Raw genomic sequence first — 19,209 nt, 5'->3', positions numbered from 1 at the left:
TACTGGCGACTCTGTTATAGAGTACTGTCCATAGCGTCTGATCTAGTCAGCACTGCTTATGGGTTGAAAGAAACGGACGTGTATACGTCACCAAACATCGTAATGATGAAGATTACATTTATAAAAGTTTCTTTCAACCCATAAGCAGTGCTGACTAAATCAGACGCTATGGACAGTACTCTATAACAGAGTCGCCAGTATGAAAGGGTAATTCCAAGCCTTTGGCGTGAGATGAACTCGATAGCTCAGTGGTAGAGCGCCTGACCGGAGAACAGGAAGTCGCAGGTTCGATTCCCGCTCGAGGTTGTGAAATTTTTCTTTCATACCATGGCATGATTGTGACTATAATAGTATTTAAATTCATGAAATTTGTGTAATACTTTGATAACAAACATGTAGCAAATAAAACCATGCTCCCCACAAATGTTTGTATGGATTTTGTAGGTTAACTTATGCACTAACAAGAAAGGACTACCCACAGGGCCAAAGCAGGTCAGTAGCCTTTCAATAAAGGTCATGGAAATTTTGGAACAGATTTTTGAAACTAAGGCCCGGTTTTATAAATATGGTTAATCTGAAGATTATGTTAAACCTAAGTTAAACCTAACCATGACTTTAACTCAACGTGCCATATTACAGAGTCTCAGTTAAGTTAAACTGTAGTGGGATACGATTGGTATTATTGCTAGGAAAAAAAGAAGAACATCGCAACTGTTTAATTATATTATTGATTTAAAATAACCGACGCTCGTGGAGAATCTTCATTAAGAAACATCTTTGTTCTTCGATATCAGGGAGAGTATCATAAAAAAACCTAAAGAGGACCAATACTACGTACTTCAGTATGTTTAACGCTGGCAACCAACTTCCAAATGCAATGCAACCAAACTAAACCTTGCATGACCATCCATGACATAACTCCATACAGAATCAACTGAGTAATGAAGTAATAATATTAGAGTGCGTATTTTATGTGCTGTCTAGAATATTTATTGAACAGAATTCAGTCAAACAATAAAATTATTTTTACGAGTCTAGTAAAATTAGGTAATATTATTAGTGTTTATATAAATCGGGCTCCATAGTAAATCTTACCAGGAGACTGTCTGCAACACAGAGTAGGTTTATAGTAGATTTACGGACACCTCCGAAATCTTCCATCGTTTTCTGTATGCCTACTACCAGAGGAAAAGTAGCGTAGCATAATTAGTAACTGATGAAAAGATTCAACAGAATGTTTTCAAAAATAAAAAAGAAATCATTTATCTTTTCAAATAATCTTTAAATTCAAACCCTAAAACACATATTTTTGCACTTTCTCATTTTTCTGTTGCATGTTGTATCCGAGTTTAACTACCAGTTAATCTTGAGTTAACTTGAGTTTAACTTGATTGGCAGTCCTCTGCTGTTTAAACTGCAGTTCAAGACTCAACAGTGCAAGATGGCAGTTCCCGCTACAAACATGGATGTGAAAGATGTTTTCAAAGAACTTATGAGTGACAATGAGGAAGTGCTCAACATTACTGAACGACCACAGTAGTTAAGAATTTTCGAAACAGAGTGCACCAATTTGAATTATAAATGAACAGATTCAGGCTTTCGAAGCAGACAGTCAGTCTTAAACCTTCAGAATTAGGCTTTATAGTCCTAACCTTGTTTCGAAAAATTGAAATTCGAATACAAAATGGAACAAATAAGATGAGAAAGTGCAAAAATATGTGCATATTAGGGTTCGAATTTAAAGATTATTTGCAAAGATAGACAATTTTTTTAAACATCCTGTTAAACCTCTACACCAGTATTTTTTTTCTCTCTTGTACAGAGAAGGAACCAGAAGACTTACACTGCAGCCTGAGGCTTATTGTGCTTGTGTAAAAAAATTGTACAAAATTGTAAAAATTGTAGAAAATTACTAAATTGTAAAACTATAAACATTTGTAAAAATTGTAATTGTAATATTGTAAAATGTTGACATGTTCCACATCTTAAAGCTTCATTGCTCATGTAAGATCTATGCAATAAAATAAATGAATGAATGAACTCCTATTCATGCCAAATGGCCACACTCTTGTACAAGTACAACTTGAGGCACAGTGAACTTAACCCAAGCTATTGTATGGATGATGATAATATGTGAATTAATGATGGCGAAATGAGTCCAAAGTCTAAAGTCAAAATTACCCACCAATTCTGCTTCAATTGGTTGAGGGAAAACCCCAAACAGGTAATTTGTCTCAACCAAGATTTGAACCCAGGCCCGCTCGTTTCATAGCCAGATGTGTTGACTATTACTCCATAGCGGTGGACCCTGGACCAGTTACTTGTTGCGTTGCACTATTTTTCCTCTGATAGTACTGTAAGTGTATAGAAAATGATGAAAGACTTCAGAGGTGTCCATAAATCTACTGTAAGCTTATTGTGCATTGTACTGTATGTGACAGTCTCCTAGTAAGATTTGCTATGAAATAATGGGAACTGTTTTATAAACACACTAATAATATTATCTAATATTACTAGATTCATAAAAATAATTTTATTACTTGTCTTAATTCTGTTTCATAAACATTTTACACACTGATATTATTAGTTCATTAGTCAGCTGATTCAATTGTGGATGTCATGCATGGTTTAGTCTGAATACAATGTGTTTGGGAGTATAATGTTGGTAGCCAGCATTAAGAAACTATTTGAGTTTAAGTCTGACAAGCATAATGAAGTAGGTTCTTTTTATGATATTTGCTATCAAAGACCAAAGATGATTTTTTATGAAGATTCACCACGAGCGTTGGTCATTTAATGGCAATAATATAATGAAACATTAGTGATCGTCCTCTTTTTTTTTTCCTAACAGTAATACCAATCGTATTTCACTACAGTTTAACTTAACCGAGACTCTGTAATGGTGCATTGAATTAAATGCTTGGTTCAGTTTAACTTATGTTTACCTTAATCTTTAGATTAACTGTATACCAGGCCTCAGTAACTGGCTGACTAAGTAACTGACTGACAAACTGTTTATCTTGCTGACTAAGAAGCTACATCCAGATAGCCCTCAATGGAGAAGAGAGAATATTTATTCACTATTAAGAAAATTGTACAGAAAATATTTATAAAAAGTCAGAAATGTGCAAAGACTTCCTATTATGATGAACTTAATATGTCGAATTCAATACAAACCTTCCAAGCATTGTGTTAGGATGTGCAGTGAACAGTGCTGGGTCAAGGATGAACCTTGTATTGTCCACCACCAGTGTGATTCGCTCGTCACTCACTGGGGTGATCGCCATGTTTGAAGTCGAAGCTGTTGACTGAATCGAATCTGTGTCTCTTTCTCTATTCATTTGATTCTTCGCAGGTCCCAGTGAGTGATGCTGAGTTCGAGACCTGCATCATAGGACAAAAACATTACACTCTTAAGACTAAAATTCTGAAAAAAGATCCATCTGACAGCTTCTCATAAAAGGGATCCCCGACAGATTCTTCAGTGAAGCAGTTTTCCTCAAAGTGACTACGTTTCTCTTACCATCCTCATTCCATCACAGTTCCATTATGTCCGAGCAGATGGAAATCATTTCGAACATTCGTTGTAATTTTAGATAAGATTAAACACTATGACAGCATTTAAATGCAATTCCAATTCTGTAGTTCAATCACAAGACTAAAGAGCAGTTTCTGTATGTCTACTACATGGTGGAAGCAGATGTCTTGCTATGGCAGATAAAGGGCTAGCAATAAGCATTTTTCACCTATAGACTTTGAAGATGGCTTTTGTAAAAATTGCGGAAATTTGAGGAAACCGACATTTTAGACATTTTTAGTTTACTTACTTACTGGCTTTTAAGGAACCCGGAGGTTCATTGCCGCCCTCACATAAGCCCGCCATTGGTCCCTATCCTGAGCAAGATTAATCCATTCTCTATCATCATATCCCACCTCCCTCAAATCCATTTTAATATTATCTTCCCATGTATGTCTCGGCCTCCCTAAAGGTTTTTTTCCCTCCGGTCTCCCAACTAACACTCTATATGCATGTCTGGATTCGCCCATACGTGCTACATGCCCTGCCCATCTCAAACGTCTGGATTTAATGTTCCTAATTACGTCAGGTGAAGAATACAATGCGTGCAGTTCTGTGTTGTGTAACTTTCTCCATTCTCCTGTAACGTCATCCCTCTTAGCCCCAAATATTTTCCTAAGCACCTTATTCTCAAACACCCTTAACCTATGTTCCTCTCTCAAAGTGAAAGTCCAAGTTTCACAACCATAAAGAACAACTGGTAATATAACGGTTTTATAAATTCTAACTTTCAGATTTTTTGACAGCAGACTGGATGATAGAAACTTCTCTCTTAACCGAGTCATATGCCTTTTTGAAATCTATGAATAACTGATGTACTGTACCCTTATACTCTCATTTTTTCTCCATTATCTGTCGAATACAAAATATCTGGTCAGTAGTTGATCTATTACGCCTAAAACCACACTGATGATCCCCAATAATTTCATCTACATATGGAGTTAATCTTCTCAAAAGAATATTGGACAAAATTTTAGTTTATTAAACTAAATAAGGTTATTCACGAAATTGATGTTCTACTAACTGGGAAGAAAAAAGAAAACAATTTTTATGGAACTTAATGCTGAGTTTCATGAAGAAAGTATTTTCAAATTTATCTCAGTTTGATTGTTTATATTTTCTCTGAAGATCAAGCATCTCTTAACAGTGACACATCATTTAAAATCTTGATAACTTAGTCCAGTTTTGAATTGGCACAAGACTGCAATTCTGATTTCATTAAAACAATGGAACTTCTCTTCCTGCTGTTTGACCATTTCTGGTTCATTGCGAGCTTCAGTGGGGTAACAGTATCCTGTGTGGACACAAGCCAATTATATATATTTTCCCATCTCTTTAAAAAAACAATTATTTTTCTTTTTTTGATGAAGGATCCTCATCATCAGAATTTCGCTTCCCTAAATATTTAGACAGCACAATTAAAACACTGATTACTTTGGATTTTCTATTTATTATTTGGACCACATAGCAGAAGCATGAAGACACATTTCAAATCAAAGTGAATAATCAGATTTCCACTATCAAGTACTGATTAGTGAGTGTGTGATCATAGTTCAGTCATTACTTGTACAATGAATCTCAATACTGTACAAAGAACTGACTTACATTATTACAATTGATTAGTCACGTGATGTTATCAAAGTGCGAAATTAAAACTGCTGAAATTTAACTTTCAGCATCTATTATCAACTCAAACAGTACAGTAAAATCCCTCGTCACCAGTACCCAAATAAGCTGCAATACCAAAACAATGGCCAAACAAAAAACGTTTAAATCTGTCACATTACCACTGTCTGGGCCATCAGTTTTGCCAGTTTAGGAAGTTTCCACGAACTTTCATTTTCAGTGAATATTTGAACCTAAAACTAGTGTATTATTTGTGTTGTGTGATTTATTTTAATAAAGGAAATCCACAAAAAATTTGCAAAATCCACACAGTTTTTATCTTTATTTAATTATGTTCGGGCTGTCAGTATTGCCACATTAGTAAGTTCGCACAAACTTTCGTTTTTGGTGAATATTCAAACTTAAAATTAATATATTATTTGTATTGTGTGATGTGTTTTAATAAAGAAAATCCACACAGTTTTTATGTATATTTAGTTATGTTCAGGCCGTCAGTGTTGCCACATTAGGAAGATCGCATGAACTTTCATTTTCAGTGAATATTCGAACCTAAAATTAGTGTATTATTTGTGTTGTATGATGTGTTTTAATTAGGAAAATCCACTCAGTTTTTATGTGCATTCAGTTATAAGCAAGTGATAGAGAAATGATCTTCACATGGCTGCAGTTTCAACATTTGGCACTATGAAATACAAACTTTTTTTTTTTTGTACGTACTGGTATTTATTCAATTATCCAGCAAAATCTCGTATCTGGAACTAGCCTGATCCTTTTGGTGCCGGATAAGTGGGATTGTACTTTGGGAAAGCAGGTACTTGAACTGATTCTTCTATATGGAAGTGAGAATTAGCCCATTAGAGGCCGTGAAGTTAGTCAGATCAAGGCTTCCCAAATGAAATGCATGAGGAGAATAGACAGCAAGCCCAAAAGAGATGCGATTTGCAACGAGCTTATATTAGAGGATCTTGGGCAGCAACCAGTGCAGCGAGAACTGGAGATGAGGAAACTAAGCAAATGGATGAAGACAGGATCCCGAAAAAAATTATGGATGCTAAGAGGCAGGGACGAAGGTCGAGAGGGAGACCCAGGAAGACATATATCAATGATATAGATGATGTCAGCCAAAGAAGGGGAAAGACAATGGTAGAGATGTTAGGAGTAGCAATAGAAAGGAAAATCTGGACTATGTTGACAAAGGCTTCCCCAACATTTTAATGCAAAACAGGACCAGTGAAGAAGAAGAAGAAGAAGAAGAAGAAGAAGAAGAAGAAGAATCTCTATTACTGGCACATTTTAGTATTGAAGATTTGCAGAGTATGATAAATGACCAGGAATTTGTTGAAAAACATTCTTTACTTTCCACGCTACACACAATCAGTCAAGAGACTAGTGGAAACAGTCAGTGATGCTTCAGCTCCAGTTTGCGGTGAAAAATAAAGAGATGTTTTTATCAAGTCCATACTATTATAGATTTATTAATTTGTCCTACAGAATAATATCTGTAATATTAGAATTAATATTTGAGGAGAAAAATTCGCTCCGGCGCCAGGTCTCGAACCCGGGTCCTTGGTTCTACGCTCTGACCACTGAGCTACACCGAATTCAATCCACAGGTTCGGATCGAACCCTCCTCCTTCAATGTTTCCCTTTTCTGGCCTGACTCCAAGTTAGGCATATATGTGCATATATTTGTACAGATTACTGTGCACGTAACTGCGGAATCCCGGTCAAACAAGTCACTCAACTGAGTGCGCTCCCAGTATAATGGCAGTTGACATTGGACATATACGTCAACATATATGCCTAACTTGGAGTCAGGCAAAAAAAAAAAAAAAAAAGGGAAACATTGAAGGAGGAGGGTTCGGTCCGGACCTGTGGATTGAATTCGGCATAGCTCAGTAGTCAGAGCTCTTGGTACGTAGAACCAAGGACCCGGGTTCGATCCCCGGCGCCGGAGCGAATTCTTTTCCTCAAATATTAAGTCCATACTAGTTGCAAGAAAACAACACCCATCCTATGAGAAGAAGGCAGATTAATGTTTATGAAGAGCTAAACGAAAATATAGAATAAAAAAGCAATTAAAACAAACTGCAGTAGGTGGGTAGGTGGGTGAATGGATGGAACTCGTTAGCAGCCACCTCCCCGTGGTGAGTTCTGGGTTGATGCAGCCTGTAACATTTTTGTGCCTTTTATTTTGCAGTTCTACCATTGCTTGGAATTTAAAAGTAATAGCTCTTTTGTTTTATCTGTCAATAATAACAAATAAATAATTGCAGTCTGCATTAAGCGAAGAGCTGCAGGCATGCTTATGTTAGAAAAAAAATAAGATAACCAAAAAGAACTTCTATGCAGCTCAATTAAAAGTGTTTATAGGCTAAATTTGTTCTTTCTTTTTTTTTTTTTTTGTTATTTTACGATGCTGTATCAACATTTCAGGTTATTTAGCATCTGAATGGAATGAAGGTGATGTCAGTGAAATGAGTCCAGTACCAATAATTAATCAGCATTTGCTTCAAATTTGTTGTGTGAAATGTAAGTACCATTATGAAACTTTTGTGAACATTTTAATTTTTAGTTTCGGGAAAATAATTTTTTCGCTCTTTTTCAATACGCAATACTGTTTGTAGGGTGGTCCATAGTACAGATAATAAGAGTAGTAGTGTAGCCAGCTGTCAACCTGGTATTCCATGGTGGTGTATTCAGCTGTCCAACCTGGCATTCCACATCCTACAGGTATTCAGTAGGGTTTCACACCATTACTTGTACATGTTAATCAAGGATTCTTTTGAACAGCTTGTGGTGGTGTGGAGTAGAATAATGTTCAAAAGGAGAAGGTGGAAGGGATTGGGATGAAAATAATGGTGGTGAGGAGGAGGATGATTGTGGGTAGGAGGAGGGGAGTGACGATAAGGGATGAAAAGGATGAGACCATTATGATGAATATTATGCATTCTTTAGGGTTTTAACATATTCCATTTCACATTTTATATGCCTAACTTTTACACTCCTATAGTCAACTTTAAGTTTTTTTTTTACTTGGTTATCTCATGATGCTGTATCAACTACTGGGTTATTTAGCATTGATTGGATTGGGTTATTTTACGATGTTGTATCAACATCTAAGGTTATTTAGCTTCTGAATAAAATTAAGGTGATAATGCCGGTGAAATGAGTCTGGGGTCCAGCACCGAAAGTTACCCAGCATTTGCTCATATTGAGTTGAAGGAAAACCCCGGAAAAAACCTCAACCAGGTAACTTGCCCCTACCAGGATTCAAACCCGGGCCACCTGGTTTTGCGGCCAAACGCGCTGACCGTTACTCCACAGGTGTGGACTTTAGCGTTGAAGGGATTGCTGATAGCGAGAGGTTATTTGACAAGATGAGGCCGAGAATTCGCCATAGATTACATGACATTTGTTTTACAATTGGGGAAAACCTCGGGGAAAAAAACTCAATCAGTCCAAGCGGGAATCGAACACACGCCCAAGTGCAACTCCAGATCGGCAGGCAAGCACCTTAACTGACTGAGCCACGCTGGTGGCTAACTTGATGTTAAAAGCATAATGTGCATAGGTGGAGATAGAACGATTTCCTTGAGGGGAGGGCACAACAGGATGATAAACTAAGCTAATTCATAAATACATATTCTTATCACGAACATACGAATGCACCCTCATGGATATAAAGGTCAAATACATATCTTTTCTTTCATGGGGGAGTAACTCGATGTCTTGCACAGCAGCCTGAGGCTTACTGTGTTTACCATTCATGTTCTGTGGATGGCATTGTCACCAAATGGCCATTCTCTTGTACGAATACAGCACCGTGAACTTAACCTAGGCTATGGTAATGATCACAATGACATTTGAATAAATTATGGCGAAATGAGTTCGAGGTCCAACGCCCAAAGTTACACAATAATTCCGCTTCAATTAGTTGAGAGAAAACCTCGGAAAAAATCCAATCAGGTAACTTCTCGTTGTTATTATCTAATAGTGAAACTTAAGGATTCAATCCATGAGTGTTCAGGTAAATTGTTCCAACTGAGATTTGAATCCAGGGCCACTCATATCACAGTCAGATGTGCTAACCAGGGGCGGCTTTCGAAGGGGGGGGCTGCGGAACTGCAGCACCCCCAGACATTTGTGGCTCTTGTCTCGTTTTATGTTGTGAAATACATTTATTATACAGTCTCTATTTAGCAGCTCTAATTTTTTTTTAAATTTCGCTCTAATTGACATGCACGCAATCGTTAGTGAAGTCACTTCCTCCCCTGGTGCTGATAGAGCGAAACTAGAGACAAGGACGGATGGGTGAAGCCACTTCCTCCCCTGGAGCTGCCAGTCTCGTCTCGGATGCTTTGTGCGTTAGTTTTACCCCTCCCCCTGCTGCCCCTTTCCGTGAATCCAGAGTTTCCAGGTGCTGCAAAATTTGCAGCAGTTTGTCAGTAGCGCCCAGTTTTAAATACATTTTTTTAATGGTGTGAGTATAACAAGTGCAACAATGTTTAATTCTGTACAATATTTACAGTATGTTCAGTTCAGTACCTTAACAATTCAGGAGAAATTTGAAATTAAGTGCTCATCAGTTGAATCTCATAATGGAAAGAGCCGCTAAACAAAGTAGCCTACAAAGCTCGCATATTTTTTGCTAATTTATCCAATATCCTCGCTTTCTTCTCTCGATCTTCATACAGGCTGTATTAGATTAATGTGTTTCAAAGACAATTCTATCAGCTGGAGCAACAAGATGGAGTTTTAAAATAAGAACAGTAAATGTTGTTCATGAGAAGAAGGAGCCATTGCTAGAATGTTTTCAAACCATAATGGAATCTGAAACATCTAACAACATCACAATAAATGAGGCAAACGCCCTGGTGCGTACTCTTGAAGATCCTGAATTCAATTTCTGGCTCAGTTTTTTTCATTTATTGATGTATCTTGTAGATACATTATAAAACCAACTAAAACATCTCCAGTTAGATATTTCTAAGGTTCAACTGCAACTGCAGGGATTATATCAGCATCGCCAGTGTGCCGGAATTTTGTCCCACACGATTTTTTAAATGCCAGTAAATCTACTGACATGAGTCTGTCTCATTTAAACACACTTAAATGCCATCGACCTGGGCCGGGATCGAACCCGCAACCGATAAATGTATGTGTGAAGCTTTTTCCAATCTTTGATAAAGACAAACTAAAAACGGAACTCACTGTGTTGTATCAGAGACAAGAATTCAGAAATATCAGTGACGCAGTCAAGCTCTTGCAGTTTCTTCTATCTGAGAACTTGCAGGGCTCATTTTCAGAAGTTGTGGAACTACAACGCATAACTATCACCATACCAATGACGACTTCCGAACCAGAACGTTGCTTTTCGTGTTTGAAGAGAGTAAAATCCTATCTCAGAAATACGATGACAGAAGAGAGACTGACCGCATTAGCCAGTGGCGTAGCATGAAATTTTGAGTAGGGGAAGCTAACTCAAGTTGTCTTTCATGCAATATGAGAAAAGTATTACAAAAATACAGTCTTAAAATAAATAGTAGTCAATTTCAAGTCAGCAGTCGAAGATTGGTTGGAACATCGTAAGTAACACCAATAAGGCATGATCTCAAATGATACGTAATAAAATATGATTTCACGGTTTACACATATCTCTAACAAATAGACAAGTGTACGTATAACATTAGCTCACTCCCTGTCATACTTAGAGAAATCACAGTATTAGTATCATCACGTAAGTATGCGTCTGTCTTTTGGTTGTGTCCTTCATTGACAGCAAGGGAGTCGGTCATTTGTTTTTTAAATCACACTTTTGTTCGTAAGTCAGTTTTGATAATACAATTGTCCTAAAAAAAATTCAAGTAAATTGGTGTCAGGAACTGTTATTTCGCTCATTATTTATTATATTAGCCACAATGCACACTAACACTTCAACTGAACATAACTAGACGAAAAGGGATAACGCGGAAACTATTTATTTTAAATGTTAAAGCTAGCTTCTTTGCGAGCCTTGCGACTAGGGTAGCTTAGGAAGGGATGGAAAATCTGCGGGGTGGATTACACAGAAGAAACCGGTCTGCTTGGAAGCTGGTGTGTGCAGGCTTCTCGTTTACTGCTGCATCACAAATCATCCTGAGCTGCCGCATCACAATATTTAATGCGTAAATATAAATTCTATTAAAATTGATAAATAATTTTCTTCATAAACTGCAGGTTTATTATGAAATTATTATTAACTGGGGAAGCTAAGCTTTTTAGCTTACATTGACGCTACGCCACTGGCATTAGCTATGTTTTCCATTGTAAAGATTATGTTAAACGACATATCAGATTTTAATAAGAAGATGATTCAAAAGTTTGCAGCCTACAAGACAAGGCGCATGGAACTAATCTTTAAATAAGTAAGTTGCGTGGTTTATTTTTGTATGCAGCCCCCACTGGATTCAATACCCACGAGCCGCCACTGGTGCTAACCATTACTCCACAGCAGTGGACAACACATATCTATACATACACTATGAAAAATAGATTCATTATATCCTCTGAAAGCTATACATGCTAAGTACAGCAAAAGGAGATTTTAAAGGGAGTGTAACTCGCAATTTTGAGACAGAAAAAATTGTCAAAAAGTGGTGTTCTTTTTTTCATGAACAGAAGTTTGAAGAATGAGGATTGTAAAAATAATGAAATTATATTGATAAACTTAGCGGAAAATGTTGAAATACTGCATGAAACATGGTGATGAAATAACCTAAAAACTCGTGAAACAAATGAGTTGGAGGTTTGAAGTGTTTTAGAGTGTAAGCTATGCTAACCTAACATAACTAATCTAACCTAATTAATACAATACTTATTAGCAGTGATTGGCATGTAAAAAATGAAAAAATGTGGTAAAATACTGTTTTGTAAAGTTGGCAATGGAAGATGAGCAGGGCAATGGTCTAGTAAGCAACAAGTATTCGAGTGACATTATCCTTCACAATAGCCTATGTCAATTATATCAAATAAATATTGTCAATTTTTGTTAACAAGACTCTAACATCCTCGTGTGAATTAGAGAGCTGTGCCATCAGTGATTCTATACGATGCTTCACATTTGTCCATTTGTTATCACTTGCTTGGTCACTAGTTCAATGTTTAATGGTTATATATATATCACAGATAAATATCTAAATTATCTCATTATTATTATTATTATCTCATTATTATTATTATTATTATTATTATTATTATTATTATTATTATTATTATTATTATTATTATTATTATTATAACTATTTCTTACCAATGTTTATTATTGTCACACTAACATTAGTTATCCAATTTTCATTATTTACTTTCATGTTGTTTTATGATCTAGATATTAATGTAATAACTATGTAAGCAAATATATTTAATTAGAATTAGAGTCTGGCTGGGCGGAAGAGAAGGCCTACTGGCCTTAGCTCTGCCAGATTAAATAAATTATTATTATTATTATTATTATTATTATTATTATTATTATTAGTTGCAGGTTGATTGTTATTGTATCACCCACAATAATAGCAAACACACTTACACCATTATCCATAGTATTAGCAGGCTCTTCATTATTAGGCTTATTAATATGTTTACTTCTACTTCGTTCTATATTTAAAAAACAAAGGAATGGGTACCTCACAAACTCGTCACATGAAGTGAACTAAATTAATCTTTCTCCAGAAAATGTTTCAAGCTTGCCCACATTCTTTCTTAACCAAACTATAAAATCATAAATCGCATAATGAATACCTATACTTAGAAACACAACATCTACATGCATTTTGATTTGCAGAATTATGCTTTCTTCATACCTCATCCTAGAGAGATTAGTAGCCAATATCACTTTGATGGGAGGGGGGAGACCTATGCCTCACTGTATCGCTGCCTATGATAGTGTGTAATATCAAATGTAGACTTTAACGGATCCCTATTTTAGCATGGCACCATGTTCCATTACACAACAGCTATCATCAAGACGTATGATATTCACTATATCAATTTTATAGTGTCGGGTATGAATGAAGTTTGAAACAGTTTGTATTAAAATCTAGAATTATAATCAGTTCAAATCAAAGTACCATACAAATTCCAGCGCTGACTTGGGGTTAAAAATAAAACTAAAATAAATAAATAAACAATAAACTAACATAATGCAGTGAGATTTTACTGTTGGGATACTACAGTAATCCAAAATAAATGGCAACAATGTATGATTTTTACAAGGGATATTTATATAGGAAGATTTTAGCATTATGATTTTAAATATAATCTGTCTCCAGCCATATCAATGAGACAACATCAAATCCGTGGCAAATGGCACACTCCATCTGTCCTTCTTTACAGCAGTTCAGGAGGTTCGTAATCACATGGGTTTATGTTTCGTAAATTCGGTAATATTCGAGAATTTCCCAATTCCAACAGACAGATTCACTCGCTCCAATGGACCTACCAGCACTCTCTTTATGTCCAGTGATTCCCTTCCATTTCGAAAGACTTCAATGTACTTGATGACAACCAGATACACAGAGATAATCAAACAAGACTTTACAGCATTTTAGCATGCGGGTTCGCTGAATGGCTAACAGTAAGTAGTGGGCCATTGGCCGCATATTGTTTATCCTCCGCACACGGGATTATTGGCAAAAAGCTTTTGAAGTCAGTTGCTGTCTTGTGTTTATAGTGTGAAGAGAGTTAGGTTAGAATCATGGTTACATACACCAATGTGCAGAGAGTGTTTATTGTCTAAAGTTATCTGTTAAAGAAGAAGTTTTACGATAGGTGTTTACGAAAATTTCGTATACGTTTTCCTGATGCTGCGAGACCATTGATTTTTACTGTAGGGGAATTTAAAACAAAAAGTGTATAGAAGAAATCCATTCTGGAGAACGAAATCCGGAGTGATAAATGAAATTATGCAAGAAGAATTGCAACGAGTATCACAAAACTTTCTTCATAGATGCCAGGAGTACTTGGACAAAAACAGGCATCACTTCCAGCAGTTCCTATGACATTCAGGTAAGAGTGAGAAAGAGAATTTATCTTTTAATTTATCTTCAATTTTTTTAATTTATCTTTTAATTTATCTTCAACTTGCTTATTTGTGTCTTATGTTGCCGAGAAAATTTTATTTAATTATTTATCTTCAATCCTTTAATTTATGTTGCTGCGATCTTTTTTTTGTAGGTTATTTTACGATGCTTTATTAACATCTTAGGTTATTTAGCGTCTGAGACCAACCTCATGGTCTAGTGGTCAGAGCTTCTGGCTATAGTTCATGAGGTCCCGGGTTCGATTCCCGGTTACAGCACAGGAATTCTTCCTTAAAGGGGATTATTCCTGTGTTCGTCCATGGTCTGGAATTTAGGTTAAGTTTAGATTTAAGACCTCTCCTGGCACCACATTATCATAATCATCCTATCGCATAATCGGGGTAATGAAACTCCGCCTTCCAGGCGCCCCAACCTCAGAAGTGGGTTACAACTAAGCCACGGCCAGGAGAGAAGACCAGAAATGTCGAAAGACAACCTGGTGGCATTGGATTAAAAAAAAAATTAGCGTCTGAATGAGATGAAGACGATAATGCTGGTGAAATGAGTCCGGATTCCATCAACGAAAGTTACCCAGCAATTCCTCATACTGGAAAACCCCACAGAAAACCTCAACCAGGTAACTCGCTCCAACTGGGAATCGAGTCCAGGGCACCTGATTTCGCAGTAAGAAGAGCTAACCGATACTTCACAGGTGTGGATGCCGCGATCCTTCCACAGGGTGACTGAAATGAATGCGAGCAATGCACCTTGCAGATTCCAGTAATCGTGGTATCAATGATGTGCTAAAATGTCGTAAAGTATTTGTTTTCTCTGTATAACAGGACCTCTCTCTCTCGAAAGCTTCTTTCAATCTCTAACTCACCTAGTAGCAATTTTTTTTTTTAAGTACTGTTGTTTGTAGTAACCAAATAGCCTTTCAAAACAGTATTACTTACTGTACTGAAGAAATAAATGAATGAATCACTAACAACAGATTTATGACATTTAAAATATGACTTCTGTGTACAACAATGATTACTCTAATTAAATGTTTTAATATTTAACAAAAACTGCGAGATACTACACTACATACTATAATGTTTCAATTTATGTAAAACCATAACATGGTGGTAGCTGCCCATTGATGCAATACACGTTTATTATATTTTGTAATTAATTATACTCATAATTATAATTGTTATTTGATTATTATATTTCATCTGTCGATTGTTACATGGTCCTCTGGATTTACAAGTAGGCTGAATCTTTTACGTACCCTAGAAAGGGCAATGATCTTGTTTGGAATTATCTCTCTCTCTTAAGCATTTCCCCATTTCTCTCTTCCTTGGCACATAAGTGATTTCAACACTGTCAGAATTATTCAAGTCCCTTATTGGGGAAATAAATATTTACCTGTTACGAGGTGCCATATTGAGTGACTGTTTGGGAGTTGCTACAAGGTGAGGTCGCTGATCATTGGGACCACTTCCACCTTGTCTCTGGACTAAGCATGGCTTCGGTTTTGATGAAGACCCATAACTGTAATACAATGATAGGTAATGAGTTTCATTTACCTCAGATTTAAACAAAAGTTCGCAACAAAACAAAAACCAAAATGTGTAATGTAACAGTATGAAGTACGATTTTGTATGGTTCCAAAAACACAGCTTCAAACAAAAAGTACAATTAATGTAAATAATTGGACGCGATCTGCTAGGGTAACACTGAAGAACAGAATTACAAAATAATATCATCAGAGACAAAATGGGAGTTTGACTAAATGCTTTAAAGGATTTATCAATAAGACAGTTAATAGGGTGTGGACATGTTATGAAACATGAGAGTGCCTGAGGATTGACTGCCAAGTCTCACATAATGTAATTGGATTCCAACAACACGAAAGGAAAAAAGTCAACTACGAACAACATGGTCAATGGATATTTTGAGAAATATAATTTATTCAGTAAAAATTTATTAGATCATCAGTAGACGAATCATGCAGAATGGTACTTTGCTATTAGAAGAAATCACCTTTGATAGGATTGTTGACAATGATTTTATCAAATATATATCATCGCCCTGTACTATACTGCACTATCTCAAAAATCATGGTTTCAAGAAATCAAGAAAAAAAAAAAACACTTTGTATTACCTCAAACAAATATTTTAAATACAATTCGGAATTCACTACTCACATATTTAATTCCGAATTGTATTTAGATTTGTTTGAGGCAATACACAGCGTTTTCTCTCGATTTCTTGAAATCATGATTTCTAAGATAGTGCAGTATAGTACTGGGGCGACGATATATTGATTTTATTTCATTTGTATTTGGTTTGTCAGAAATACTGTTAACATTGTAAATCAGGCGGAATAATAATAATAATAATAATAATAATAATAATAATAATAATAATAATAATAATAATTAATAATAATAAATAAAATGTTATAACCAAAACATGAGTAGTTGTTCCTCTTCCAAGCAGTTACAGCGCAGGATGGGTTTTAGCCTCCCTCACAATTTGTCTTCAACTGAATCTAAAAAGCTTCTCCCCACCATCTGCAAATCTTCATCCTTATCAAGTATTGCCATTATCTCTTTCTTGGTCTTTCTTGTTTCCTCATTCCATTTCATGAAGAATTTTATAGAGCATTCTCTCTCATTTGAGATGTGTGCCAGACATGACAATCGCCTTGATTTAATATAATAAACCTTATCATTTTTTCTCTTTTATTTACTTTTGCAAGTTCCTGATCAATTACAAATTTCCAAATCTCCTTTCACTGGCCCAAAAATCCCCCTGAGAATTATTTGTTCAAAAACTAGTACTGTTGTAATTTACAATTCATGTTGATGATCAGGTAAGCCAATTGCTACACATATTTAATTAATTATTTAAGATGCGCCTACTTTTCGTTCTTTCAGTCGATAATTAGGTATGCCTTAATTTTCTGGGAAAATGGTAGCAAAATTGGGAGTGTCTTGATTTTGGAAAAGAAAACCATTAGAATTCTATGTCAATCAAACTATCTTGAACATTGTCGACCTCTTTCCAAACAATCACAGATATTAACTGTCATAAATTTATATATATATATATATATATATATATATATATATACGACCTAGTCCTTTACACTCGACAAAATATAGACAATTACTCATTAATAGCCAATATACATGATCATGAAATTAGAAATAGTGAACAAATTAATATTCCATACTGTAGATTACATAAAACTAGTACAAATTTTTCTGTCATGGGGATGAAATTATATAATAAGCTTCCCAGTCAATATTATAAGTTACCAACCAATAGTTTCAAAGCTAGATTTTATAATTGGCTTTTAATTAATCCTTTCTACTCTGTAGATGAGTTTCTTAACATAAATTCATACGAAACTGTTTTTAATAAATAAAGTTATTTAGATTAGTTACAATTCCATGTATTGTGGGTCACTATCACCATGGCATGGCACGTCCTCAGGTTATGGATAGAGGAGACGGCCTCCAGATATGGAGGGTAGCTGCGAATATATTGAATAAGCAGTCGTGGACAGCCGATACGGGGTGATCCTCCAGCTTGGGGGTTGGGCGAAGGGCTAACAACCCATCACCGTAAAAAACAGCTTGTTACGAATCCCTACAATAAGCCTCGGAATAGGACTGATTCTCTGGTACGACCACAGCAAAGGAATAAGGTTTTGAGATTTGGCACTTGGAACGTAACTAGTCTTTATAGAACAGGAGGGGTAACATTAGTAGCAAAAGAACTAGCTAGATATAGAATAGACTTCGTGGGAGTACAAGGGGTTAGGTTAGATGGGAATGGCATATCATGCATATAAAGTGTTAGTTGGGAGACCAGAGGGAAAAAGATCTTTAGGGATGCCGAGACGTAGATGGGAGGATAATATTAAAATGGATTTGAGGGAGGTGGGGTATGATGATAGAGACTGGATTAATCTTGCACAGGATAGGGACTGCTGGCGGGCTTATGTGAGGGCGGCAATGAACCTCCAGGTTCCTTAAAAGCCATTTGTAAGTGAGTAAGTAAGATTAGTTACAATTATTACATAAGAGTGAAGTGTTTTCATTAATTTTAGAGTTTCAAAATGTTTTGTGTTTTCATTCTAATTACTGTTTTCAATTATATGTGTATTTTCAAATGTATGTTTTTTTTTGTGACGAAGCCCATCACTGTATGTTTAATGGCTTTATAAACTGAATTGAATTGAATATACTTTTACCAATAATTTGCAGTAATCAATCTTAATGGCTTAACAAGAAATATACAAAACAAGTTACATTATAACTGTTTTAAATATATTTTTACGTATCATTTATATGCCTTTTATTACAAGTGCAAACATTTGTACTGTTGTGTTTAGATAGCTAGGCCGGTCATAACATTCTGCGCAGTAAACCAGGCAAGTCCATTTGATACTGATAGCAGAAAAAAGGGATGCAGAGGTTAGTTGCTGTGCAGCTCTTGTAGTGTTCACTTCTTTTCCTTATGCAAGTGCATAGTATACTATTACAAAATCATTAGTACCGTAATAGAACCAATAAAGACATTGTAATTTACTTCATTGAGAGTGGAAGGGTAAAAAGAGAAGACTGCATTGTGATAAGTACGAGTGTTTGGATAGCAGTGAGTGGAAAAACTGTGATCGCTCATGGAGTGCAGGTACGTGACCAATGTTTTTCAACATAGCTTTTTTTTTAGTAGGTTATTTTACGACGCTTTATCAACAGCTTTTGGTTATTTAGCGTCTGAGTGATATGAAGGTGATAATGCCAGTGAAATGTGTCCGGGGTCCAACACCGTAAGTTACCCAGCATTTGCTGATATTGGGTTGAGGGAAAACCCCGGAAAAAACCTCAACCAGGTAACTTGTCCCGACAGGGAATCGAACCCAAGCCACCTGGTTTCGCGGCTAGA

General features: G+C 36.0%; 1 protein-coding gene across 6 annotated transcripts in view; it reads right to left on the bottom strand.

The window, feature by feature from the left end:
* mri (BTB/POZ domain-containing protein mrityu) overlaps nt 1–19,209 on the bottom strand; it is a 53,838-nt gene that overhangs the window by 24,002 nt on the left and 10,627 nt on the right. For 4 of the 6 annotated variants that reach the window (XM_069815165.1, XM_069815147.1, XM_069815157.1 and 1 more), the window contains exons 3-4: nt 15,673–15,798; nt 3,178–3,384 (exon numbers count right to left, since the gene is read on the bottom strand). In XM_069815165.1, coding sequence (XP_069671266.1) covers nt 3,178–3,384; nt 15,673–15,798 — 333 coding nt within the window. The remainder of the gene's footprint in view (nt 1–3,177; nt 3,385–15,672; nt 15,799–19,209) is intronic. The other 2 variants (XM_069815192.1, XM_069815174.1) reach the window with 1 other exon arrangement.

Source organism: Periplaneta americana, chromosome 2 (assembly GCF_040183065.1).
Source record: "Periplaneta americana isolate PAMFEO1 chromosome 2, P.americana_PAMFEO1_priV1, whole genome shotgun sequence".
NCBI lineage: Eukaryota > Metazoa > Arthropoda > Insecta > Blattodea > Blattidae > Periplaneta > Periplaneta americana.
The sequence above is the reverse complement of the archived record's forward strand: the minus strand, read 5'-3'. Positions and strand labels throughout refer to the sequence as shown.